Genomic DNA, 27,996 nt, shown 5'->3' with positions numbered 1-27,996 from the left:
GTTATACACTGGGTGAAAGATATAACCCCTCCAACAGTCTGTTTGCATACTGCAAAAACTATCAATAATTAACCTCCACTAAGCACCTTGCCAGCATGTCTTTTTTTTTGTTACCCTTTTCAGGATTGCACCCTTGTCAGGACTGGATATTCTTATTATAAAGCAAAGAAGAAGAAATGAAATAATTTTTTTCTGATTGAAAAGGTAAAAAAGCAAATTTTCTTTCATTGTGAAGTTTTATTTCTTTACTAAAGTTTAACATTTTGAAAAACGCTCATTAATCATTCCTTTAAATTGTGTGTGTGTATGTGTGTATGTGTGGTGTAGAGTGGTGTAAGATAGCTAAGTGTTTCAGACGATGTTTGGTCAACAAGGGGCTTCGGGCTTCCCTGGTGGCGCAGTGGTTGAGAGTCCGCCTGCCGATGCAGGAGACACGGGTTCGTGCCCCGGTCCGGGAAGATCCCACATGCCGCAGAGTGGCTAGGCCCCTGAGCTATGGCCGCTGAGCCTGTGCGTCCGGAGCCTGTGCTCCGCAACGGGAGAGGCCACAACAGTGAGAGGCCCGCATACAGCAAAAAAAAAAAAAAAAAAAAGGGGGCTTCATCATTGGAAAAACAAGAAAGATATTGGTATGTGGAGGTTTCTAGTCCAGCATATTGTTAATAATTGTTCAACATTCTCTTATAATAATTTACAATAATGTAAGTGTATCAGGAATTTAAAATTTACTCATTAAAAATATGAGTTAAAATTTTGCAAAAAATTAATGATGTCTTTATTATTTTATAACACTTTACTTAACACCACTCTGATAGAAGTACAACCAAGTTAACTGGCTTCAATTCTCTTCTTACTCCATGGGTACTGCTTTAACCTTGCTTCTCTGCCAACATATTTCCTAATAGCTGGTCAGTACAGTTGGGGTGTTACCTTCCATCTGTTGTAACAAATGTCCCACAGTAATGCAAAATGCTAATAACAGGGCAAAGTGGGGGACGGGGAGAGGGGGTATGAGAACTTGCGGTACTTTGTATACAATTTCCCTGTCACTCTAAAACTACTCTAAAAATAGTCTCTTATTAAAAATAAACAATGTATTGTCCAATTTTTATTCTTTCTAACAGTTTATTACCCTTAATTAAAAAGAAAACTTTTTTGAGAGTCTAAGAGTCAGATTTTGTGATTATCTCATAACAACACCCTTAAAGGATTTGATACACCTGTAGTCAAATTGTCAGTGTTTCTAATAGTTCTCAGGTCTATGGAGGTGAACTGGAATGGGAAATAGGCCATTCTTTTGTCATCATCTACATCTTAGCAAAGTAGGTTAGAAGGTTTCCAGGCTTATTCACATGAGACTGTGTGGAATAGTTTTGGAGAAACTCATTTTCAAAGGGGCATTTCCCTCCTAAGGACAGTGGAATCAGACCTCAAGGAACTTTCCATTTCTGTGAATTTACTTGCTTATCTCTGCTCTTTTGTGGCAGCTCTCTTTGTCCAGACATTTCCTGCCTGCACAGCATTTAGAGATGTCAAAATTCTTTCATAACCTGCACAGCAAAGTAACTATTTCATTCCATGCTGACTTGCAGTACCACAAAGATAAAGAACAGATATTCCCTGGACCTACAGGAAGTTTCAAGATAAAGCCTGAGATGGCATGGCTTATGAATGGCACCCATGCCCAAGGCAGACTGAAAGAATAGCTTTGTGTTTGTAGAACTGAGCCAACTGGGACAAAATTCCTAGTTCGGTGATAATTTCTGTATTTTATTCTTTGGAATCAAAGCTGTCAAAAACAGTCTTTGCCAACAAAAGCCTATGGAAATTGCAATTCCAAACACTATGGGCTTGAGATATCATGGAATTCATTCAAGAGATTCAGCTAGGATACTCCCAGTAAAATACTAAAAGGTCATACCAATATTGGCCTATTTGGAATTGATGTTAGGAAACCTGACATTTGGACTGCAATAATCCTAAATCTTAACATAAGACCTGGAACCACAAGAATTACCACAAAACCCCAAGACATGCAGGCACAAGATTGTTTCTCAAATGAAAAATAACGATGCAAATGAGGGAATCTACCACCATAGAACAGAAACAAAAAGGAAAAAAAATCACACAAGAAGACATAAAAATAATAATGTAATATGAGCATGATGTAAAAATAATGTGGTTTGGCATTCTCAAAGGAAATTAAGAAGGGACAAACATTTATGAAAGGAGAAGAAAACTAAGTAAGTAAAAAAAAAAAAGACAGATGGGAGAAAGAACTAATTGGAAGTCTTATGAAAAATAAATTATCTGAATGAAAAAAGGAAACCTTCAAAAGATGCAAGAAGCAGATTAGACACAACAGCTGTTAATTTTTATTTAAATGACTGGTTGTTTTTAACGCCTATTTGATGTCTCTTTATCTGGAAGAGACAAATTCTAAACCTGAAATGAGTGAATCAATGAATTTGTCTGTTTGAATCTTCCTTTCCAGTTTAGATGCCTTTTATTTCTTTTTCTTGTCTAACTGATCTGGGTTAAGACTTCCAATACTATGCTGAATAAGAGTGGTGAGAGCGAGCATCCTTGCATTGTTCCTGATCTTAGAGGGATAGTCTTCATTTTTTCACCATTTAGTATAATGTTTGCTGTGGGTTTGTCATATATGGCCTTTATTATGTTCAGGTACATTCCTTTTATACCCATTTTTTTGACAGTTTTTACTATAAATGAGTATTGAATCTTAGATGCATTTTCTGCATCTATTGAGATGAACATATGGTTTCCATCCTTCATTTTGTTAACATGGTGAATCATTGTTTTATTTGTGAATATTGAATCATCCTTGCATCCCTGGAATAAATCCCACTTGATCATGATGTATGATCCTCTTAATGTATTGTTGTATTCAGTTTGCTAATATTTTTCTGAGGATTTTTGTATCTATGTTTATCAGAGATATTGGCCTGTAATTTTCTTTTTTTTTATGTTGTCCTTGTCTGGTCTGGTATCAGGGTAATATTGGCCTCATAAAATGAGTTAGGAAGTGTTCCCAATATTTTCTAAGATTGTGAGAAGGATAGGAGTTAAATATTTTTGAATGTTTGGTTGAATTCACCTGTGAAGCGGTATGGTCCTGGATTTTTGTTTCTTGGGAGGTTTTTGATTACTCTTTCGATCTCTTTGCTAGTCATCAGTTTATTCAAACTTTCTATTTCATCATAATTCAGTCTGGGAAGGTTGCGTGATTCTAAGAATTTGTGCATTTCTTCTAGGTTGTCCAATATGTTGTCATATAACTGCTCATAATATTCTCTTATAATCCATTGAATTTCTGTGATATCTGTTGTTATTTCTCCTCTTTTTTTCTGATTTTATTTATCAGAGACTTCTCTTTTTTTCTTAGTCTAGTTAAAAGCTTGTCAATTTTGTTTATCTTTCCAAAGAACTAGCTCTTAGTCACTGATATTTCTATTGTCTTTTTAGTCTGTATTTCACTTAGCTCTGATTTTTATTTTCTTCCTTCTACTGACTTTGGGCTTCAGTTGTTCTAGTTTTTTAGTTCCTTTAGGTATAAGTTTAGTTTGTTTATTTGAGATTTTTCTCATTTCTTGAGGTGGATCTGTATTGCCATAAACTTCCCTCCTGTTACCACTTTTGCTGCATCCCATAGATTTTGGTACACTGTATTCTCATTTTCATTTGTCTTCAGGTAATTTTTGATTTCTCTTTTGAGTTCTTCATTGAAAAGAAGAAATCAAAACTTGTTTACTAGCATGTTGTTCAGTCTCCACATATTTGTGATTTTTCTAGCTTTCTTGTTGTAGCTGATTTCTAGCTTCAGACCATAGTTATCAGAAAAGATGTTTGATATGATTTCAATCTTCTTAAATTTATTGAAATTTATTTTGTGTCCCAACATATGGTCTGTCTTTGAGAAAGTCCCACGTGCACTTGAGAAGAATGTGTATTCTGCTGCATTTGGATGGAATGTTCTGTACAAATTTATCAAATCCATCTGGTCTTATGTTTAATTTAAGGCCTCTGTTTCCTTGTTGACTTTATGTCTGGATGACCTATTCATTGACATAAGTGAGGTGTTAGCTATTATTGTGCTGCCATCAATTCCTCCCTTTAGGTCTGTTAATAATTTATGTGTTTTGTTGCTCCTATGTTGGGTGCATATATATTAATCACTGTTATGTCTTTGTGATGAATTGTTCCCTTTATCATTATATAATGTCCGTCTTTGTCTCTTGTTACCTTTGAGGTCTATTTCCTCTGATATGAGTGTGGCTACACCTGCTTTCTTTTGGCTGCTATTTGCTTGGAGTATCATTTTCCAACCCTTCACTTTTAGCGTGTGTTTGTTTTTAGAGCTGAGGTGAGTCTCTGGGAGGTAGCATATAGATGGGTCTGGTTTTTAATCCAGCCAGCCACTGTGTGTCTTTTGATTGGTGAATTCAATCCATTTACATTTAGGGTGATTATTGGTAGATGAGGACTTAGTAATGCCATGTTATCTTTTGTTTTCTTGTTGCTCTATATCTCCATTATTTCTTGTTTCTTGTGTTCTGTCTCCCATTTTGGTTTGGTGGTTTTCTATGGTGTTTTTCAGTTTCTTTCTTTTTTTTAAAATGTTTCATGTCTCTGCTCTGGGTTTATGTTTTGTGGTTACCACGAGGTTTGCATACAACATCTCATAGATAAAATAGTCCTTTTCCTGCTGATAGCATCTATTTTCATTTGCCTATACAAGTTCTGTTCTTTTCCACTTCCCTTTTATGTTTTTCTTGCCTCAAATTATCCCTTTTATGTTGTGAGTTTGTTACCAAATTGAAGTAGCTATAGTTATTTTTTCTGCTTTTTCCCCCTTTTAACCTTTATGCTATAATAAAGCATTTTTTAAAAACCTATTCTGATATAGAGTTTAAACTTTCTGATTAACTCTGTCTATCACCTTGCTCAAAGTTTTGCCTTTTTGTTTCTGGTACAAGAGCTCCTTTTGACATTTCTTGTAAAGCAGGAAAATTTGGTGAACGTCCTCAACTTTTGTTTGTCTGGGAAAATCTTTATTTTGCCTTCATATTTGAATGATAACTTTGCTGGGTATTCTTGGCTGACAGTTTTTATCTTTCAGTATTTTGAAAATGTCATTCCACCCTTCTCCCTTCCCCCCAGCCTATTAAGTTTCTGTTGAGAAATCTGCTGATAGCGTAATGGAGGTTCCTTTGTAGGTTACCATCCTTTGTTCCCTGGCTGCCATTTTCTTTGTTGTTGACTTTTGACAAGTTTTTTTTTTTTTTTTTGCGGTACGCGGGCCTCTCGCTGCTGCGGCCTCTCCCGTTGCAGAGCACAGGCTCCGGATGCCCAGGCTCAGCGGCCATGGCTCACGGGCCCAGCTGCTCCGCGGCATGTGAGATCTTCCTGGACCGGGGCACGAACCCGTGTCCCCTGCATCGGCAGGCGGACTCTCAACCACTGTGCCACCAGGGAAGCCCTGACAGTTTTAATATAACCTTGGAGAAGGTCTTTTTGCAAATATAACATAGGCTGATTAACTGAGTCCCCTACTTATTTTCCCAGAGTCTTGGTGAATCCAAGAGCCCTGTAACCCCACCCACCACAATGGATTGTCGTAAATGCAGAGGGAAGAAAGAGAAAAGGTGTGAAGGATTTTCAGAGGACTTCCTCCCTTTAGTGGTCAGGGGTGAAAAGTTAACCAATGAAATAACATTTTTCTCATTGCTCACATGATTCATATCATGGTATCAGTAGTTTTAGCTCTATAAATGACAGCCTAATTGTACCCATATTAGGACAGTCAATACTTTCCAATGGAATATACTGTCTGGGTAAATTCTGCATTTCCAGATCAGACTCAGAGCTGTTCCTGAAAGAAAGATTCATGGCTGTTTTCACATTTCGAGAACGGTTAGTGTTTGCCATGTGGAACATCAGAGATGATTTTGTTCCCTTTCTCTAATATTTAAAACTGTGCTTGACTGTTTCCTCTTTGATTGTAATACATAATTTTGTGTATGACTTTAACTGTGGCATAGAGAGATTCAAAAACAGTGTGGTGCCAATCAGCACCTATGTGTAAGTTTTGCAAACAAAAATTAAGGGCAGATGAGCACATAAATACCTTCCCAGTGTCCTCTGGGAAACTGTCTCAGTGTTTACGTTTGCTTTTTCACATTCAAGGTTGGATATATACTAGATATCCACTTAGAGGTAAGTACCAAAATCTTTACATAGAGGAAATAATTCTCTGAAGTCAGGGATTCTCCCTTTCTTGGTGTGGAACCATGTCCAGTAACTCAACAGTGAATTATAGTACATACCTCTTGGTCTTCTTTTTTTTTTTTTTACAACACTTCACAACATTTACAATATTGTGTCAGTTTCAGGTGTACTGCTAAGTGAATCTGTGATACATATACATATATCCACTCTTTTTTTGATTATTTTCCCATACAGGTTATAACAGAGTATTGAGTAGAGTTCTCTGTGCTATACAGTAGGTCCTTGCTAGTTATCTATCTTATATATAGTAGTGTGTACGTGTCACCTCTTGGTCTTTTAAGTGATTATATTGACTGGTTTATCCTTTGCTGTCTCTGTAATTTGATATTGCTTACTGAATTATTTTATTTATACATAAAGAAAAAAGATAAGTATATAATTTTAAATATATACATAAATGATCATATATTTGCTTTTTTTTTTTTTTTTTTTGCGGTACGCGGGCCTCTCACTGTTGTGGCCTCTCCCGTTGCGGAGCACAGGCTCCGGATGCACAGGCTCAGCGGCCATGGCTCACGGGCCCAGCAGCTCTCTCTCAACCACTGCGCCACCAGGGAAGCCCCATATATTTGCTTTTTCGTTGAATTTTTTTCTTTTTGCCCTTTTTGTCCCCCATGCCCTCTTTTTCCCCCTTCACTCGTTTCAGCAACACTTCACAATAATGAATGTTAACAGCTTAATATGCACTTCCTATATTTTCTCCAGGCTTATATAATATATACCTATATATACATTTATATACACAAACATATATGTATGTATATACGTACACATATACAACATATGGAAATTATTTGTCATGTTTTAACAAAACCAGATCCTGTGTTCAGCACATGGAAACCACACTAGTGATCCACGGTTGGTTGAATCTACAGAGGCAGAACTGCAGATATAAAAGGGAGACTGCAAAGTTATATGTGGATTTTCAACAGTGCTTGGGTCGGCGCCCCAACCCCTGCATTGTTGGAGGGTTAACTATATATATAGGGTGTATTTGTCTTCTATTCCATCAATGACAAAAGTCTTTAGTACATTCTAGTAAATTTTTTTTACTAGAATCTCTGTATTTGTTAATATATTTGCATCTTCCAAGATGTTTTTACTATAGTCAATTCTAAACTATGTATATTTTCAGTAACATCTTTTTTTTTTCAAATTAGCAGGGCTTTTCTTATTTATTAATTAATTAATTTATTTTTGCTGTGTTGGGTCTTCGTTTCTGTGCGAGAGCTTTCTCTAGTTGTGGCAAGCGGGGGCCACTCGTCATTGCAGTGCACGGGCCTCTCACTATCGCGGCCTCTCTTGTTTCAGAGCACAGGCTCCAGACGCGCAGGCTCAGCAGCTGCGGCTCACGGGCCTAGTTGCTCTGCGGCATGTGGGATCCTCTCAGACCAGGGCTCGAACCCGTGTTCCCTGCATTAGCAGGCAGATTCTCAACCGCTGCGCCACCAGGGAAGCCCCGCAGTAACATCTTTTTCATTATCAGATTTTAATGAAATGATATTAGTATTTTGCAACACAAAAATTAGTGGGGATTTTTTTTGAAAATTAACTTTATTTCTATCTTACCAGATCTTAGAGTAAAACAATACTTTCAAAGATCAACCCAAAGAATTTATAGAGTGTCCTCAGGAAAAACGGCAGAATTGGAAGCACCAGGAATCCATCTCTCTACCTTAACAAAAGTTATATTGGTAGAATCTGTCTGAAGTAAATATTTTAGAACTCTAGAATCTATTTGAAGGCTTGCTGCATCCAGAGCAAAACTTGGCTGGTAAATTGCAGTGAGTACCGGTCAGTTACAGCCCTCAGGGTGGTGTTTACCCACCGCCCACCGTCCAGACCTGGGACAGGCAGCTGTGAGGAAGGAAACCGAGGTTCTGGTGTGATTTGCTGGATCCAGGGTGGGAAATAAGGAGCTTGTCTTCCACATATCAGTGTTCTGTGTTCCCACGGTAGGTTGTTGCTCTGCTTGATGAAGTACAAACAAGGCTGCTGCCATTATTTTATACCTCACAAGCTGAAGTGGCTTCCCAGGGATCTAAATAAGCCATTTCTGCTTTGGGGGGCATTCAGAAAACACTTGTTTAAGGCATTAGCTTTCTGGAGGGGGTAGTGTCGATTTATGGCCCCTGTAGGCTACTTAGCTGTACAAAACAGATGACAACGCAGTGATATTACAGAGTAGTTTAGCCAAATTCTCAACAAAGCCATATATGAAAAAAGTCAAGGTAACATCATACTCAATGGTATGATGAAAGACTGAAAGCTTTCCTCCTAAGATCGAGAATGAAATAGGATGCCTATTTTTACCTCAGCTATTCAGCATCATACTGGACATTCTAGCCAGAGCCATCAGACAAGAAAAAGAAATAAAAGCCATCCAAATTGGAAAGAAAGGGGTAAACTATCTCTGATCACAGATGACATGATTCAACATACAGAAAACCCCAAAGAGTTCACAAGAAAACTACTAGAGCTAATAAATTCAGCAGAGTTGTAGGGTACAACGTAAATACAGATAAACACACAATCAGTTGTGGTTCTATACATCAACACTGAACAATCCAAAAGGAAAATTTGTAACAGGTATATTGTTTTTGTTGGTTCTGGGTATAGATAGTGGTGGTGGTTCCACATCATTGTGAATATATTTAATGCCACTGGATTGTACACTTAAGGGTGGTTAAAATGAAAAATATTATGTTATGTATATTTCATCACGATTAAAAGATAATAATCTACGGAAAGATAATTATAGATATTATAATAATGTCAGCTAATTGTGTAGAGCAGAGATCCACAAACCATGAACTGCAGGCACAGCTCACTGCCTGGTTTTGAATAGTGCATGAGGTAAAAATGGTTTATACATTTTTCTAACGGCTGAAAAATCCAAAAGAAAAATAATATTTCATGACATATAAACTTACGTGAATTTCGGGCTTCCCTGGTGGTGCAGTGGTTGAGAATCCACCTGCCGATGCAGGGGACATGGATTCGTGCCCTGGTCCGGGAAGATCCCATATGCCGCAGAGCTGCTAGGCCCGTGAGCCATGGCCGTTGAGCCTGTGCGTCTGGAGCCTGTGCTCCACAATGGGAGAGGCCACAACAGTGAGAGGCCTGTGTACTGCAAAAAAAAAAAAAAAATTATGTGAATTTCAACTTTAAGTATTCATAAAGGGTTTTCTGAGCAAAAAATTAGCCCAAATTTCTGAATTTGGATGATTGATTTATGCTTAGTAGGGCCCTAGTATGGTTGACTCTCTGAGAATGATTCAAATCCAAGCCACTGATTATCAAACCAACTTCTCTTTTTATGGTAAAGCTTCACTTTCTATATGCTTTTTAAAATGTCCATGCATTTTGTCCTTCTCACAGGTTTTAGTATTGTTGCAATACTGGTATCTCCTGAATTGACATGACTTTTAGAGGTTCCATTTATCAGTGTTATATAACCCTTTATATTTAATTACCTCTCTTCCATGCTGTTGAACTCTTCTGGTACTTGGAGAATGTGACTGGCCATTAAAGTGTTTAACTTTCATTTCGTGTGAATAATTACAGATGGGATTGATTGTTCCTGTACTCGGCACACTTTTAGTACTGATTGGATTGCTTTCAATTTCCTGCTTACGAAAACAAAGTACACAACTCTACTTTATAATCTGACATTAGTATAGAAGAGAAATTACTCACTTAGATGAAGAGAAATTACTACACTTCCCTTCCCTAACATTAAAATCAGTGATAACTTAAATGTATTTTTTTGTTCATCCTTCTTTTGTATTTCAACTGCCTTTTCCTGAACTTCATCTTAATTTTCTTTTCAGTATAATTATGAATTCATGGCTTTCCATAGACTCAACTTTTTCCAAATAACAATATTAATAACATTGCTTTCATTTTCGAATTGTCATAATTTCCAGCAGAATTCCCTCAGCAGATGCCATTTGTTACTAGTTGTTGCTGGCGCCAATGTAACCACCCCCGATTTTTGGCAACAACATAATATTCAGCCCTGTCCTAAATTTCCCTGATGCAAGATAAAAATAACCACTCTCTAAGAAGACAGATTTCTTTTAGAGGGAAATAGACTCTGGTCATTAGTATTGCACATGTGCTACTGGATATTATTTGTATCTTTTAGGAGAAATGGAGCTGGAAACATTATTTCAAAGGCATGAATTCATATAATTTTTCTAATTTAATATGTTATGTTTCTTACAGCGTGAAGGAGTTGTTTAAAGGAAATTAAAATAAAATGGAGGAATAAGCAGGCAAATAGGAACTCAGGTTTAAAGAATGTCGAGAATAAGTACTGAGGAGAGAACTGCAGAGAGGCTGAATCAAGGAGGTCTGTATCAAAGTCCACAAAATTAGGGTATTCCCTAATTGTACATTCCTTGGTGTGACCTGTGGAACAAAGGGAAGGTAGCAGTAGCTGAGCTGGCTTTGTGAAAGCTTAAAGGTTGCTGAAGAATTTCTAAACTCAGGAAGACAGGGGGACTTCCCTGGTGGTACAGTGGTAAAGACTCGGCACTTCCACTGCAGGGAGTGCAGGTTCAATCCCTGGTCAGGGAACTAGGATCCCGCCTGCCATGCAGCGAGGCCAAAAATAAATAAATAAATAAATAAATACTCAGCAAGACAGAGATAGAAGCAGTTGTAGGCAGTGGGGCCAACGTCAGAGGTCAGAGTAAAAGGACAAGGAGGTTGGGCTTCCCTGGTGGTGCAGTGGTTGAAAGTCCGCCTGCCGATTTAGGGGATGCGGGTTCGTGCCCCGGGCCGGGAAGATCCCACACGCCGCGGAACGGCTGGGCCCGTGAGCCATGGCCGCTGAGCCTGCGCGTCCGGAGCCTGTGCTCTGCAACGGGGGAGGCCACAGCAGTGAGAGGCCCGCGTACTGCAAAAATAAAAAAAAAAAAATAGAAGTACTCATAATAGCCAAAAGGTAGAAAAAGCAAAATGTTTATCAACTGATGAATATATAAATAAAATGTGTCATATCCATACAGTGGGATGTTATTTAGCCATGAAATGGACTGAAGTACTGATACAAGTTTCAACATGGACAAGCCTTGAAAACATTATGCTAAGTGAAAGAAGGCAGTCAGAAAATGCCACATATTGTATGAGAGCATTAATATCAGATGTCTAGAATAGGCAAATCTATAGAGACAGAAAGCAATTGCCAGGAGTTGAAGGGAAGGAGGGGTGGGCACTTGTTTCTAATGATTGTGGGTTTCTTTGGGGATGATGAAAATGTTCTAAAGTTGTGTAGTGGTAACAACTCTATGAATATACTAAAAACCACTGAATTGTATACTTTAAAGGGGGTGATTTTTTTAAGCTTTTATTTTACATTGGAGTATAGTTGATTAACAATGTTGTGTTAGTTTTAGGTGTCCAGCAAAGTGATTCAGTTATACATGTATCTATTCTTTTTCAAGTTCTTTACCCATCTAAGTTGTTACATAATATTGAGCAGAGTTCCTTAAAGGGGGGGATTTTATGATATGTGAATATTATCTCATTAAAGCTCTTAAAAAATAACAATTTTGTTGAATACTATTTTCTTCCCTCTGCAGATTTCTCTTAATAAAGAGGAAAATTAGTGTTTGTTTAGCCAGAAGAGTGAGAGAAGATGAGTCAAACGAGACTTTTTTCTTTAAAGATGAATGATGGATTCTTCATGCCTATGCTGGGATTGGGCACTTCTGCCCCTCCTCAGGTAATCAGAATGGTATTGGAGATGGAGGAGTAGCAGACTTGGGTCCTGATCAGGACCAGTCACTGTGTGAATTTGGGAAATTCAGACGGACCACACTTTCTTAATGTGTAGTATGCTTCTCTCCAGGTTAGGTTATTTTGTGCATTGTCAGTGCTTTTCAAATTTTAATAGGCATGAAAATACCTGAGGATCTTGTTTAAAATGCAGACTTTGGGGCTCTGCCCACAAAGGTTCTGATTCATTCGATCTGGGATGAGTCTCAAAAATCCACATTTCTAACGAGCTGGCAAGTGATTCTGATGCTATAGCAAGAGATACAAAAGTTCTTCATCTTTCAGCAATTCAGGGGTGGGTCCATCTTTTCCCTTTATTCTCATTTGCTGTCCAGTTGTAGCCATTCCACAGTAGATTAGAATCAGTGAAACCCAGTTGTCTTGATTACCACGTATCAGAGATGTTGCCACAAATTTCTTCTGATGAAGTTTCTCTGTTATTTCTAATGTCCAAGTTGTCCCCAACCACCTCCAATCGTAGAGCATCCAGAGAAATCTCGGGGGCAAAAGGACCTGGAGAAAGAGAGACAAGATTCATCTTAGAGGGAGTTTTGGTGGTCTGAGGTGAAAATAGTCTCTTACAGGTCAGGCTGTGAATACTGTGCTGTGGGGAGAGGCATGTGGCACTTGGAAGTTCTCTCTCTGTTTGGAAGACTGAACTTCATGCTTGATTCCCAGCAGGAGAGCCACGTGGAGTGTGATGTTGAGGTCTGTAACAAGGACACTAGCACGGACTGTTGCTTTTACTTTGACTTGGCTCTTTCATCTGTGGACAGTCAGTTCATCCCCATGGGACTGGTCAATTCATCAGGAGTTGCAAATTTTAAAAATATACCCAAAAGACCTTTTAATTACTGAGTGAAGTAGAGGGGATAATGGAGCTGTGAAAATGATAGGTAACTTCAGAAGTCCAGCCTGGTTGTCCAGCTTAACAGTAGGCAGCTAAGAAGAATAACAAAATTGTGAAGGAGAATATTAGCTAAGGATGAACTTAGTAACCAAAGAAGGAATTAATTATAAGATATTTTTAAGTGAAAAAAAAGAGGGTTTTGTTTTTGTTTTTTACATTTTAGTTCTTCCTCAAATGTTGTTTGAAGTGTTTCTCCAAGTTTACAAAGGTAAATCACAAATTTATTCTCTCTGAAGTTACATCTTCATCGCATTGATGATTTTTTGGCATTGGATTTCCGAGTTGAAACCAGTTTAATGATCTCTTACAGAGTGAGTTAATTTAGAAAGGTAAATCTATATATTGTGTAAATCTATACATGTATATAGTGTAAGTCCAGAAATGAGAGTTCATGATGTGATGTGCTGGGACCAGCTCATGAGCTCAAAGATTCAACTGTAAGAGTCTTTTCCCAGCATCGGTTGCGTGAAATTAGCAATGGTGGGAATAGTTCCACCATAGAAACTGGCTAATACTACAAATCAGGACTCCTTCAGAGTCAGTTGTTAAATATTTACTGCCGGTCATAGGTCAACATTAAGCTTTGTCACCACTAGCTCTTAACCCTTACAAAAACAATGGGTTCTGCTGACTAGCTCTGCTTATGGAATTGGTCATCTGTTCCTGAATCAAGTAGGTCTTTATCTTTTCATGCTCTTCTAGGTTGCTAAGAGTGAGGTAGAAAAGGCCACCAAGAGAGCAATCGACGTAGGCTACCGCCATATTGATTCAGCTTATATGTACCAAAATGAAGAAGAAATTGGGAGAGCCATCCAGATGAAGATTGCAGATGGCACTGTGAAGAGGGGTGACTTATTCTACACTACAAAGGTATTGTGTATAGTCGCCTATGTATCTGTGGAAGCTCACTCTTAGCTGAATCATTTCTTGGCATATGTCTTTTCTCATTGGTTTAATTCTCATTCACTCTCAGACCTTGAACTATGAGAAGGCTGGTTTGGAACAGCTGGATAGGAATGTGGGTTCTGTGGTCAGACTTCCTATATTTGAATCCAGGTTCTGCCACTTACTTACCTTGGACAAACTAAAGTCTGTCCCTTAGTTTCCCAAGCTGTAAATGAAGATAACAATATTTGTCTCACAGGATTTTTATGAGTATTACTTCAAAAAAATACATGTAAATCTTTAAAAATATTTAATGTATTTTAAATGTTCAAAAATACTAGCTGTTATTATTAGCATATGTTTTCAAACTCAGGGATGGATTTGGCTTTTCCAACTCTGTTATACTCAAGTTTTGATGAAGCGACAATCTTTCTTAGCTGTAGTGTGAGGTAAAGCAATTTAGTCAGAAAGTGTAGGCTTTTGGAAACTACAATCAAATTTTAGTTTTTTAATATTCTATATATTTGACTTTGTGAAATTTCTTAACCAAAAAAAGTCTTTTAACCTCTTTAAGTCTTAGTCTTTATATCTCAGTCTATTGCGCCGTCAATAGACATTTATTTCTCTTTCCTATGAGGTAGGAAAAATAATATAATACCACGGAACTGATATGAGGATAACATTCATGTTTATAAAAGTATTTCTAATGCATTTTTTAAACTTTCAAGCCATTTTTACTAATAGAATTTATATCCACTGATATCACATCTGAAACAAATAAAAGAACTTAGTATTTAAGTTGGATTGGAAATGGAACACAAGAGGAATTTTCCCCATCGTGTTCATTGAACTGACTACTGCTAGAAAAAAAGCATTTGAATTTGAGGTAAAGTAGCCCAAGAGGAGGGAGTTGGTGTCCATGATAGTGAACCCTATACTGGTCTATGAATGGATATTTCTTCCTTCTAGCTCCAGAATGTGAATCTCTCCACACGACTTTGTTTAGATGCACTTAGTGCTAGAGCACTACCCTCTTAACTCTCAGCTTTAATCTTCTTTACATGGGATCCGTTTGTTTCCTTACCTGTAGTTATTTTGATGGATTTTCCTTAGATTATTACTTCTTAAAATGAAGTAACTAAAATGCCCTCCCCCCCAAATTCCTAAAGGGCCTAGCTTTCTTTGGCAAACCTAACAACTGAATGCAGCCAAGATAGAATTTCCTGAATCACAATCACTTGATGTGCTTGTTTCAAATGCAGTTTCCCAGGGACCTCCCTGGTGGTCAGGTGATTAAGACTTCCCCTTCCAATGCAGGGGGTGTGGGTTCAATCCCTGGTCAGGGAGCTAAGATCCCACATGCCTTGGGGCCAAAAAATCAAAACATAAAACAGAAGCAATATTGTAACAAAATTGATAAAGACTTTAAATATGGTCCATATCAAAAATTCTTAAAAAAATAAAATGCAGTTTCCCAGCAAAGTCTCCAGATATTAAAATTTATGATGTTTGAGGGAGAACCCAGGGATATATCTTGCACAAACAAACCAAATAATTCTTTTTTGTATTTTCAGTATTGAGAGCATCTGTGTAAGACCATATTTTAACTTTCTACCATGTTTTCTTAATTCAATGTGAAAATAAGCTATGATGATAAAGAATCCTGAGCTTCACAGGATGACTTGTCACTTCCCAACGACCACGAGCGGGTTTTTGGTTGTTGTTGTTTATTTGCCATTGTATTAATCTCTCCTAAATATTCTTGAATAATCCCACCCCACTTCTCTTTCCACCACTGCAGTTGTGGAGCACCTTTTTCCGTCCAGAATTGGTCCAAACTTGCCTGGAAAGCTCACTGAGGAAACTTCAACTGAGCTATGTGGATCTTTATCTTATTCATTTCCCAATAGCTATGAAGGTTAGCGAAAGTAATTTTATTTGGTTATCAACATCATTAGTAGCTAAATAAAAAGAGGATATAGTTTGTGAAAATGAGAAGAATCATATATAATACTTTAATATTCTCTCTTTTTGTTTTTTCTTTTTTCTGCAACTATCCCTATCCCAGTTTACTATTCCAGCCCCAGACTGATGGGTTTACTGGTTTCAATGTATTTGCCTTGATCTTGTGGACAACTATGTATATTTTCAAGTCCCTGTACTCTTGAATTTCAACCTCATGCCCACTGGTGTCTGGGGAACGTGCCAGTGTAGAGACCTGTAAAGGCACAGAAAATTTAAGGAGGATGAGACTCAGCCCTTGAGATGGTGACAAGTCCCTCTCTCAAAAGACCACCTCCAGGTGGAAAGCAGGGATGGAAGAGCTTTATCCCACAAGGATCTGGGACAAAGGAGCCCATTCAGCTATGGTACCACTCTGGGCTCTCACTAGGATGGGGTCTTGGGTATCTCAAGTTGTCCTTGACACAAACAATATTTATTAAACCTTTAGGGGTTAAAAACATTTCTAGGAACTGTACTTTCTCAATGTACTACCATTCCTTTCAAGAATAAGGATAGATGGTTCCATTAGCCTCAAGGTCTAAAGGCTCCAAACATATTGGCTGAGGCCAGACATAGCTTGAGCCAACCTCTTCTTCTTTCCTATGTTCCAGCCTGGGGAGGACTTTTTCCCAAAGGACACACATGGAAACATCATTTTTGACACAGTGGATCTCTGTACCACATGGGAGGTGAGTGCAGCTCCAAAGAGGCCATATCTCTGCACCTTGGGGCGGAGAGGACAGAAAAGGAATTGAGGAGAGGAGGATGTAGTCCAATTCTGCCCCCTGTGTAGACTTGGGCAAGTCCCTGAACGTCCCTCTGCCTCAGTTTCACATTTCTTCTATTTAGTAATTCAATAAGTGGTTACTGAGTGCTTATGATTACTGAGAACTTCTAAGTACTCAAGCTACATCCATGAACAAAACTAAGGTCTCTGACCCCATAGAGTGGTAGGTGCTACTGGTGGGGGGGAAGGATGCAGTGGTATAAGAAAGAGTAAGGGAACTGAGTGTGCCAGGCTGGGTTTGGGGCACAGATAGGCAATTAAAAACAGAATGGACAGGGCAGGCCTCTTTGAGAAGGTGGCATTTCACCAAAGACTTGCAGGAAATTGATTAAATGGATAATGAAATTGATTAATTGATTAATGGATTAAGTAGATTAAGTGGGTATCTGGAGGAAGAGTGATGCAGGCATAAAGAAAATCAAGGCAAAGATTTTAAGATAGGAGAGAGCTTACCATGTTCAAAAACCAGCAAAGGGGCATGTGTGGCTGGAACAGAGTGCATTTGGTGGTCAATAATAGGAAATGAGGTCAAAGAGAAAACAAGGAGCTGGTGGTCTGGGAGATGGCATGGCCACTTCCTGTTTCCCAGGCTACACCTGACTCAACCTCCATTCTCCTGGCGCTTGTTCTGATATTGTTCTATCATATTATTTTAGGTGCTAGCTAAAGATCGCACTGGATCTCTTAGCCCTGCCTTGGCTGCTTGCATTCTTACTCTATCTCCTTATCCATTTCAAAAACTATTTTATTTCTCATTCTCCTCCTATTGGCCAATTCTTGTCTTATTTACTGATATCTGCATCACATATTGTCTCTCATCCACAGCACGCTACCATTTGTTATGCTTCTCTAGCCAGTTACTCCTCACCACCTCTTCCTCCCCAGGCCCTGGAGAAGTGTAAGGACACAGGACTGGCCAAGTCCATTGGGGTGTCCAACTTTAACTGCAAGCAGCTGGAGATGATCCTGAACAAGCCAGGGCTCAAGTACAAGCCCGTCTGCAACCAGGTGAACCCCACCAATTGGCCCCCCAACCTCTTGTCCCTCCTCATCAGCTTACTCTTTTCTCACTTCAACAAAGTCACCAATGGCGCTCCCCTCTCATGTACTGTACCTTTGAACACTAGCTGCTGATGTTACTATTGTAACTGTTTTGGCACTTTTTAGCAATTGAGTCGTTTTAAATTAGGGTATGTAGTTTTTAGACATATGCTATTGCACACTTAATAGACCACAGTGTAGTGTAAACATCACTTTTTATGTTTACTGGGAAACTGAAAAATATGTGGCTCCTTTATTGCAATATTTGCTTTATTGTGATGGCTTGGAACTAAACCTGCAGTATCTCCAAGGTTTGCCTGAACAGGTAGCAAATAAGCATATGAAAAATTGTTAAACATCACATATCATTAGAGATTTGCAAATTAAGACAAAAGTGAGATACAATAGTTCTCTCTAATCTGTGGGATAAGACACCTCCCCCCACCCACCACCACCACAGTGGATGCCCCAAACCATACCATGGATATTACTGAACACTATATAGACTATATTTTTTCCTATATGTACATGCCTATAATAAAGTTTAATTTTAATTAAGTACAGTAATGGGACTTCCCTGGAAGTCCAGTGGTTGACTCTGTGCTTCCAATGCAGGGGGTTCAGGTTTGATCCCTGGTCAGGGAACTAAGCACAGTAAGAGAATATTTGATTTGTTAATTATGGTGTATCACAGTGATTGATTTGCATATATTGAAGAATCCTTGAATCCTTGGGCTAAATCCCACTTGATCATGGTGTATGATCTTTTTAATGTGTTGTTGGATTCCGTTTGTTAGAATTTTGTTGAGGATTTTTGCATTTATGTTCGTCAGTGATATTGGTCTGTAATTTTCTTTTTTTGTGATATCTTTGTCTGGTTTTGGTATTAGGGTGATTGTGGCCTCATAGAACTAGTCTGGGAGTGTTCTTTCCTCTGCAGTTTTTTGGAAGAATTTGAGAAGGATAGGTGTTAGCTCTTCTCTAAATGTTTGATATAATTCTCCTGTGAAGCCATCTGGTCCTGGACTTTTGTTTGCTGGAACATTTCTAATTACAGTTTCAATTTCATTACTTGTGATTGGTCTGATTCTATTCTCTAATTCTTCTTGGTTCAGTCTTGGAAATTTGTACAAACCATATGGTCATCTCAGTAGATGCAGAAAAAGCTTTTGACAAAATTCAACAAACTCTCCAGAAAGTGGGCATAGAGGGAACCTACCTCAACATAATAAAGGCCATATGCAACAAACCCACAGCAAACATTATTCTCAATGGTGAAAAACTGAAAGGATTTACTCTAAGATCAGGAACAAGTCAAGGATGTCCATTCTTGCCACTATTATTCAGCATAGTTTTGGAAGTCCTAGCCAAGGCAATCAGAGAAGAAAAAGAAATACAAATTGGAAAAGAAGAAGTAAAACTGTCACTGTTTGCAGATGACAATATACTGTACATAGAAAATCTAAAAGATGCTACCAGAAAATTACTAGAGCTTATCAATGAATTTGGTAAAGTAGCAGGATACAAAATTAATGCACAGAAATCTCTTGCATTCCTATACATTAACAATGAGAGATTAGAAAGAGAAATTAAGGAAACAATCTCATTTACCATCACAACAAAAAGAATAAAATACCTAGGAATAAACTTACCTAAGGGGCAAAAGACCTGTACTCAGAAAAGTGTAAAACACTGATGAAAGAAATCAAAGATGACACAAACAGATGGAGAGATATACAATGTTCTTGGAACATTGGAATAATCAATATTGTGAAAATGACTACATTACCCAAAGCAATCTACAGATTCAATGCAATCCCTATCAGATTACCAATGGTGTTATTCACAGAATTAGAACAAAAAATTTTACAATTTGTATGGAAACACAGAAGACCCTGAATAGCCAAAGTAATATTGAGAAAGAAAAACGGAGCTGGAGAAATCAGGCTCCCTGGCTTCAGACTATACTACAAAGCTACAGTAATCAAGACAGTATGGTACTGGCACAAAAACAGAAATATAGATCAATGGAACAGGATAGAAAGCCCAGAGATAAACTCACACACCTATGGTCACTTAATCTATGACAAAGGAGGCAAGAGTATACAATGGAGAAATTAGTATGTACCATACTAATGTAAGTCTCTTCAATAAGTGGTGCTGGAGAAACTGGACAGCTACATGTAAAAGAATGAAATTAGAACACTCCCTAACACCATACACAAAAAATAAACTCAAAATGGTTTAAAGACCTAAATATAAGACCAGACACTATGAAACTCTTAGAGGAAAACAAAGGGAAAACACTGTTTGATATAAATCACAGCAAGATCTTTTTTGATCCACTTCCTAGAGTAATGACAATAAAAACAAAGATAAACAAATGGGATCTAGTGAAACTTAAAAGCTTTTGCACAGCAAAGGAAGCCATAAACAAGACGAAAAGACATCCCTCAGAATGGGAGAAAATATTTGCAAACAAAGCAACTGACAAAGGATTAATCTCCAAAATATAAAAACAGCTCATGCAGCTCAATATCAAAAAAACAAACAACCCAATCAAAAAATGGGCAGGAAAAAAAAAAAGGGCTGGAGACCTAAATAGACATTTCTCCAGAGAAGACATACAGATGGCCAAGAGGCATGTGAAAAATGCTCAACATCACTAATTATTAGAGAAATGCAAATCAAAACTACAATGAGGTATCATCTCACACCTGTCAGAATGGCCATCCTCAAAAAATCTACAAACAATAAATGCTGGAGAGGGTGTGGAGAAAAGGGAACCCTCTTGCACTGTTGGTGGGAATGTAAATTGATACAGCCACTATGGAGAACAGTATGGAGGTTTCTTAAAAAACTAAAAATAGAACTACCATATGACCAGTAATCCCACTACTGGGCATATACCCTGATAAAACCATAATTCAAGAAGAGTCATGTAACACAATGTTCATTGCAGCTCTATTTACAATAGCCAGGACATGGAAACAACCTAAAACGTCCATCGACAGATGAATGAATAAAGAAGATGTGGTACATATATACAATGGAATATTACTCAGTCATAAAAAGGAACACAATTGGGTCATTTGTAGAGATGTGGATGGACCTAGAGTTTATCATACAGAGTGAAGTAAGTCAGAAAGAGAAAAACAAACATTGTATGTTAATGCATATATGTGGAATCTAGAAAAATGGTACAGATGAACCTATTTGCAGGGCAAGAATAGAGACACAGATGTAGAGTACAGACATGTGGACATGTCGGGTGGGGAAGGGGATGGTGGGATGAACTGGGAGATTAGGATTGACATAGATACACTACCATGTGTAAAATAGGTAGCTAGTGGGAACCTGCTGTATAGTACAGGGAGCTCAGCTCAGTGCTCTGTGATGACCTAGATAGGTGGGATGGGGGGCGGGGAGGTCCAAGAGGGAGGAGATATATGTATACATATAGCTGATTCACTTTGTTTTACAGCAGAAACTAACACAACATTGTAAAGCAACTATACTCCAATAAAAAAAAAAGAGAGAGAGAGAGAGAATATTTGAATGGCCAGCATCACTAATTTTGTGTTTGGGGGACATTACTAAGTAAAATAAGGGTCACTTGAACACCAGCACTGCGATACCACAACAGATGATCTGATGGCTACTAAGTGAGCAACAGGCTGGTAGCATATAGAGTGTGGGTACATTGAACAAAGGCATGATTCCTGTCTTGCGTGGGATGGGGCAGGACAGCACAAGACTTCATGACACCATTTAGAACAGTGTGAAATGTAAAACTTATGAATTGTTTATTTCTGGAATTTTCCATTTAATATTTTCAGACCATGGTTGACTGTGGGTAGCTGAGACCACAGAGAGATAAACCACAGATGGGGTGGGGCCACCCTCCTGCCATGTACCTGTTAAAAGTGTCCAAATCCAGAACACTGACAACACCAAATGCTGGTGAGGATGTGGAGCAACAGGAACTCTCATTCATGGCTGATGGAAGTGCAACATGGTGCAGCCACTCTGCAAGACAGTTTGGCAGTTTCTTGCAAAACTAAACATACTCTTACCATATGATCCAGCATTGTAGTCCTTGGTATTTACCCAAAGGAGCTGAAAACACACAAACCTGAACATAGAGTTTTATAGCAGTTTTATTCATAATTGCCCAAACTTGGAAGCAACCAAGATGTCCCTCCATCCCTCCAGAGGTGAAAGGATAAACAAAGTCTGGGACAGTGTTACAATGTAATATTATTTAGCAATTTAAAAGTGAGCTATCAAGCGAGAAAAAGACATGGAGGAAACTTAAATGCATATTGTTAAGTGAAAGAAGCCAATCTGAAAATTCTGCCTACTGTATGATTCCACCTCTATGACATTCTGGAAGAGGCAAAACTATGGAGACAGTAAAATGATCAGTGCTTGCCAGGGGTACAAAGGGACAGAAGCGTGGATGAATAGGTGGTACACAGGGGAAATCTTAGGACAGTATAACTATTATTCTGTTGGATATTGTAATGAAAGATACACATCATCCATTTGTCAAAACCCATAGAATTTACATCACAAAGAATGCACCCTAATGTAAACTATGGGCTTTACTTAATAATAATCTGCCAATATTGACTCATCAATTTTAATAAATGTATGATACTAATGTAAGAGGCTAATAATAGGGGAAATTGGAGAGGGAATGAAGGGAAATATGGAAACTGTACTTTTTGTTCGATTTTTTCTGTAAAACCAAAAGTGCTCCAAAAAAAAAAAAGAAAGAGAAAGGAAGGAAGGAAGGAAGAAGGAAAGGAAGGAAGGAAGGAAGAAAAGGGAAGAAAGAAAGAAAGAAAAGATCAGTGGTTGCAAAGGGTTCATGGGGAGGGAAGGAGGGATGAACAGGTAAAGCACAAGACATTTTTAGGCACTAAAACTATTGTGTTTGGTGCACCATGGGTACAGCTGTGGATGACGGTCACTTGCTGGCCCAAGTTCCTGGTATTTCTAAGTATTTCTGGTGCCGTGAATCTGTATTCACTGTATGTTCCTTGTAAATTTGGTGCTGGCAATCCTGCTGGTCCTACACTCCAATACTTCTGCTTGGCAATTTACAGGTGGAATGTCACCCTTACCTCAACCAGAGCAAACTGCTGGAGTTCTGCAAGTCCAAGGACATTCTCCTTGTTGCATATGCTACCTTGGGGTCTGACTTAAGGAAAAAATGGTAATGATCTCTATAAAGGTATTCCGACCCTAGATGCTGTGCCTTCTGGAGACATCTCTCAACGTCTGGAGGAAATTAAGTATAGTCAAGAGGAATCATCCATCTTTGCAAACCCTTTGCCTAGCCTACATTGTGAGGACTCAATAAAACATTATTGAATAATAAAGTAATTATTACTGATTAAAATGTTCATCCAATTCAAAAGGTTTGGATTTAAAGAGTGACAAGGTAATTCCAAGCCATGATTCTGACACTTAGCAGTTGAGGGATATGAGACAAGTTACAACTTCTGTAAGTTTTAGTTTCTTTATCTCTTCAAGAGGAATATAGATGTGTACCTTTTAACAGTTGAGGACAAAATGGAGACAGTTAGTTGAGAGCATTTTTTGCAATAGCAAATTCTTATAAAATTCTTGGTTATTTGTTATGATGGTGGTCACTGGATCTTACTGTGGACAACAATTTTGTCTTCTTGACTTATTCAATCTTTTACTAAGTTTCTCAGAAATGTTTAAAAGATGAAAAAACTACCCGATTTTCCCTTTCTTTCCCTTGTCCTTCTTTGGATTTACCAAAAGAAGCCAAAGAAATATTGAGACAACCAGAAGGTAATGAGGAAGATTCTAGAGGATCAACCACCCCTAGCCTGAATGAACTATCCCCAAGTAGAATGGATACACAACCTCAGACACATAGCACCTCTGCCTCCCTCCCAGGGTGAAAAAGGACAATCCAGTTCTCCTGCAGGATCCAGTACTCAACACCATTGCTGAAAAGCACAGGCGAACTCCAGCCCAGGTCACCCTGCGCTATCAGCTGCAGAGAGGGGTGGCTGCTCTGGCCAAGAGCTTCAATGAGAAGAGGCTCAAGGAGAACTTCCAGGTACCTGGTAGGGTTTGGGGCAGCAGGGGGCTGACAGAAGCACATCGTTTTCCCCGGGATGGGTTATTTGGGAGGCTCCCAATGTGTATTGGGGCAAAGCTTATCTCCCTGTATGTTCTATGCGTATATGTGCTATAGTTAACTGTCCTGTCCTCCAAATCCTACAAGCGAGGAGGCCTGGTGGTTGTAAAGAACAGTCGACAGAGCGTCAGGTTTGAGTCTCAGTCCTGGTTTTCACTCAGCAGTATGGCCCTGAGTAAATCATCCCTTGATTTCTTCAGCTAAAAAAATGAAGGAGTTAGCTGAAGTGAGATCTGGGCTCAAAAATCTCAAGGATTCCTTGGCTACCACCACAGCTATTCAATACAAGTCTCTGAGGGTGACCTGAATTGCTAATCTCAACTCTTTGAATGGACAAATGCCCATGACTTTTGTCAGGGAATGAATCCCAAGTTCATGACAACTGTCTCATGAAACCTACATAAATTCCTACATAAATTTGTGTGTGTGCATGTGGGGGGCATGTAGGGGCTGCAGTAATTGCCTCCAGGAAATTGAATTGATCTTCTCACGTTTCTGATAGGTTTTTGAATTCCAGTTGACCCCAGAGGATATGCAAAGTCTAGATGGCCTAAACAGAAACATGCGCTATTTTGAAGAAGATTCGTAAGTACCCTGTTCCATTGTAGATGCTGGGGGAGCAGGGTAATGAAGGAATTCCATTTATTCTAATCCACAAAGGGCAGGGTCTTCTCTTGCCTCTTCTTTTAGGGAAGTGGATGGAAAACATTTTTCCTTCAAGCCCTCATACCCCTGTTACTCCATGCCCCTCTGTCCTTCCTCTGCTTAAATTCCAGGATCAATCAATACGATGACATCCTTTGCACATATTTTCAAGTCTCCTCTCTCTTCTTTGTCTTACTCATTGGTCTAAAACCTGGTTACATCCTGCTCTCTCTCCCTCTACTTCATCAGATTTCCCCTCCCCATGAGATTACTCCTAGAGGCATTGGAACATTTCCTCATCTTCAAAGAAGCTCTGTCTCAAACTGACTTCATCTGCAGCTCACCCCACCATCCCCGTTTCTCCTTTTACAGCAAAACTTCTTGAAGAAGTCCATGCTTTCTTCCTCTCTTGTCTCTCTCCCCGTTCTCTTCTGAACCCACACAAACCAGGCATTTGCCCTCCTCTCTGCCAAAGCTCCTCTTGTCATGAGGAGCCATGACCTCCTCTTTGCTTAACCCAGCAGTGATTCTCATCCATCTTATTTTACTTAGTGGGTCACTCCTCCTAGAAACACTTTCTCAGCTATGCTCTCTTCACTGCAGATCTGGTTTCCCCTTATCCCCCATGCCATTCCTTCTCCTGGTCTTTGCAGGTGTCTCCTCATCAACCTGACCTCTTAACTTTGGAGTGACCTAAGGCTCAATCCTTGGACGTCTTCTCTTTTCTATCCACATCCTCATCCTTGGTACTTAATCTAGTCCCGTGCTCTAAACACTGGGTAAATATACACTCCCCCAAATTATATCCAGCCCAGACCTAGGCCCTGGACCAAGACTTGTATATCCATTTGCTCTACTCCACTCAAACTTATCAAGTCTACACTTGAGCTCATGATGGTACCTGCACCCACCCCACCCCCCCAAACCCCACATACCTCACATGCTTGTATCAGAATCTTCCTGATCAACTAAGTGGCTGCTATTTGCTCTCTCTGCTTCTGTACTTCATCTCTGCCCGTACTCACCAGAGTGAATGAGGTAAAAATGTAGGTCTGTATATGTTAATCCCAAACTCCTAATATCCCTCCCCCAACACCTTTCCCCTTTGGTAACCGTAAGTTTGTTTTCTATGTCTGTGAGTCTGTTTCTGTTTTGTAAATAAGTTCATTTGTATCATTCTTTTTAGATTCTACATATAAGTGATATCATATGATATTTATCTTTCTCTGTCTGACTTATTTAACATATACATGCTACTACATATAAAATATATAGTATAGGGAACTCTATTCAATATTCTGTAATAACCTATATGGGAAGAGAATCTGAAGAAGAATGGATATATGTATATGTATAACTAAATCACTTTGCTGCACACCTGAAACTAACACAAAATTGTAAATAAACTATACTCCAATATAAAATAAAAATTAAACTAAATCAAAAAAAATAAAAAATAAAAACACTACTATTTTCTGGAAAAAAAACCCCACAAAAAACAAACAAAAAAAATAGTAGGTCTGGTGGGGAAATCCTGTCTCGGTAACTGGTGGCCTGTCTTCTCACTCAGAGTAAAGGCCAGAGTCCTCACAAAACCTACAAAGTCCAGCAGGATATGGTCTCCCCATGCCTCTGCCTCTAAGTCCTGCTGTTCTGCCCCTTCTGACTCCAGTGCAGCCCAGTGGCCTCCTTGCTGTCCCCCACATGCATCAGGCCCATCTTGGGGCCTTTGCACTGTCTGTTCCCTCTGCCCAGAACGCTCTTCCTCCAAATACCTGGATGGTCACTCCTTCACCACTGTCAGTCTTAACTCAGATGGCACCTCTGTGACACCTTCTCTGTCACTTTATCTAAAAATGCAGCCCTGTACAGCCCTTCCTTCCCCTCCATCCTGCTCCCTTTTTCTCTTGGCCCACCTCCCTAATTAACATACCGTGTGGTTTGCTAACATATTCTGTTTACTTTCTGTTTACCACAGAACGTTAGATTCGTAGGGAAGGAATTTTAAAAAACTGCCCCTCTCTGAGTAATTAGTAAATGTTTGTTGAATGAATAATATAAGAAAATGATAGACAGGGAAAAGTAAGGGACAGTGAAGAAGCAGGTAGTAATTTTTAACAATTAATATCAGTCATTTTAATCAACAATAATTATCCAGTGGTTTAGCATTGCCTACCTCGAAAATGATTACAGTAAGTCCCCTACATAAGAATGAGTCTCCTTCCGAGAGCGCATTTGTAAGTCCAACAAGGTTAGCCTAGGTACCCAATTAACACCATCGGCTATATAGTACTGCACTGTAATAGGTTTATAATACTTTTCACACAAACATACATAACAAATAAACACAAAAAATAAAGAAAACATTTTTAATCTTACAGTACAGTACCTTGAAAAGTACAGTAGTACAGTACAACACCTGGCATCCAGGGGCTGGCATCGAGTGAACGGGCAAGAAGAGTTACTGCCTGCAGGAGGGAGAGGAGATGGGAGATGGTAGAGCTGAAGGATCATCAGTAGTAGGAGACAGCGGGCAAGCTGTAATTTCACTCATGCCTGACGTTGATGGAACGCACGTTCACAACTTTGAAAGTTTGCAACTTGAAGGTTCGCATATAGGGGACTTACTGTACTTTATATATACAAAGACAGTTCACTTCCTTTGCTAAAAATGGAAACCCCTGTTGAAGTGGCTTATATTATAATCACTCTATCTCTAGATCTAATATATAATTTTTCACCCAACAGAGTCATAGGTAAATTATTTCTGAGTGCTTGAAAGAAATTGAGCAACAGTGATATTCTTGTCACCTTCCACATCATCACCTTGAAATATTTGTTAACTTTAGGTATTAAACCAGATTGGCACTGTTTTAAAAGAGGAAGAACTTATTTCTGCCCTCTTGGGAGTTTATAATATCAACGCAAATAGTTTATCTCTTTAAGTTGTAGAATAATATACCTAAAAAATGGAATATATTGGTTTATTTTTGTGTGTGTGCCCAAGTGCATGTAAGTATATTTATTTTTACAGTGTGTTCATTACATTGTAATACAATTGTATATGGTTGTTATAAAACTTGTTGGGTTTGTACTTGTCCAAAAAAGAAAACTACATTAATTCTCATGCTTAAGCCAGTTTAAAAGAAACCTCTCTTTACCCAGCCCAGAAACAGTTACTTGACTAAGACTCTCCCTTTATCTTTTAGACTGTCTCATCATCCAAATTATCCATTTCATGTTGAATATTAACAGCAGTGTCTGTGGTTGCTCCAGAGTTCTCAGTTTTGGGTTGATGATTGGAGGACATCTCAAGGATGAGAACGTGCCTGCTTTGTTGCATGTCACTTAGCCTGATCAGGCTGGAGTCCCTGGAGCAGGAAATAAGAATCTCTAAACCCAGTCTTTTTCCCCCAAAGTAAATAAAGATACATTTCAAAC

At 38.8% G+C, this 27,996-nt stretch overlaps 1 protein-coding gene across 9 annotated transcripts; it reads left to right on the top strand.

Annotated features, from left to right (window-relative positions):
• Positions 1 to 112: 112 nt before the first annotated feature.
• Positions 113 to 27,996, top strand: LOC309961370 (aldo-keto reductase family 1 member C3-like). Of its 9 annotated transcripts, none has more exons than XM_082838557.1 (11): positions 113 to 204; positions 11,901 to 12,043; positions 12,681 to 12,804; positions 13,709 to 13,876; positions 15,693 to 15,809; positions 16,507 to 16,584; positions 17,568 to 17,690; positions 22,838 to 22,947; positions 23,664 to 23,829; positions 24,413 to 24,495; positions 27,765 to 27,996. In XM_082838557.1, the coding sequence occupies exons 2-11, from the start codon at positions 11,991 to 11,993 to the stop codon at positions 27,805 to 27,807; spliced, it is 1,065 nt and encodes a 354-aa protein (XP_082694683.1). In that variant the 5' UTR covers positions 113 to 204; positions 11,901 to 11,990; the 3' UTR covers positions 27,808 to 27,996. The 9 variants fall into 9 exon arrangements, with proteins under 9 accessions (XP_082694683.1, XP_082694687.1, XP_082694686.1 ...); XM_082838561.1 differs by having other exon boundaries at positions 24,413 to 24,534; XM_082838560.1 differs by lacking the exon at positions 27,765 to 27,996 and adding an exon at positions 26,937 to 27,740.

This window comes from Leucopleurus acutus, assembly GCF_964270905.1.
Source record: "Leucopleurus acutus genome assembly, chromosome: 1".
Classification (NCBI taxonomy): domain Eukaryota; kingdom Metazoa; phylum Chordata; class Mammalia; order Artiodactyla; family Delphinidae; genus Leucopleurus; species Leucopleurus acutus.
The sequence above is the reverse complement of the archived record's forward strand: the minus strand, read 5'-3'. Positions and strand labels throughout refer to the sequence as shown.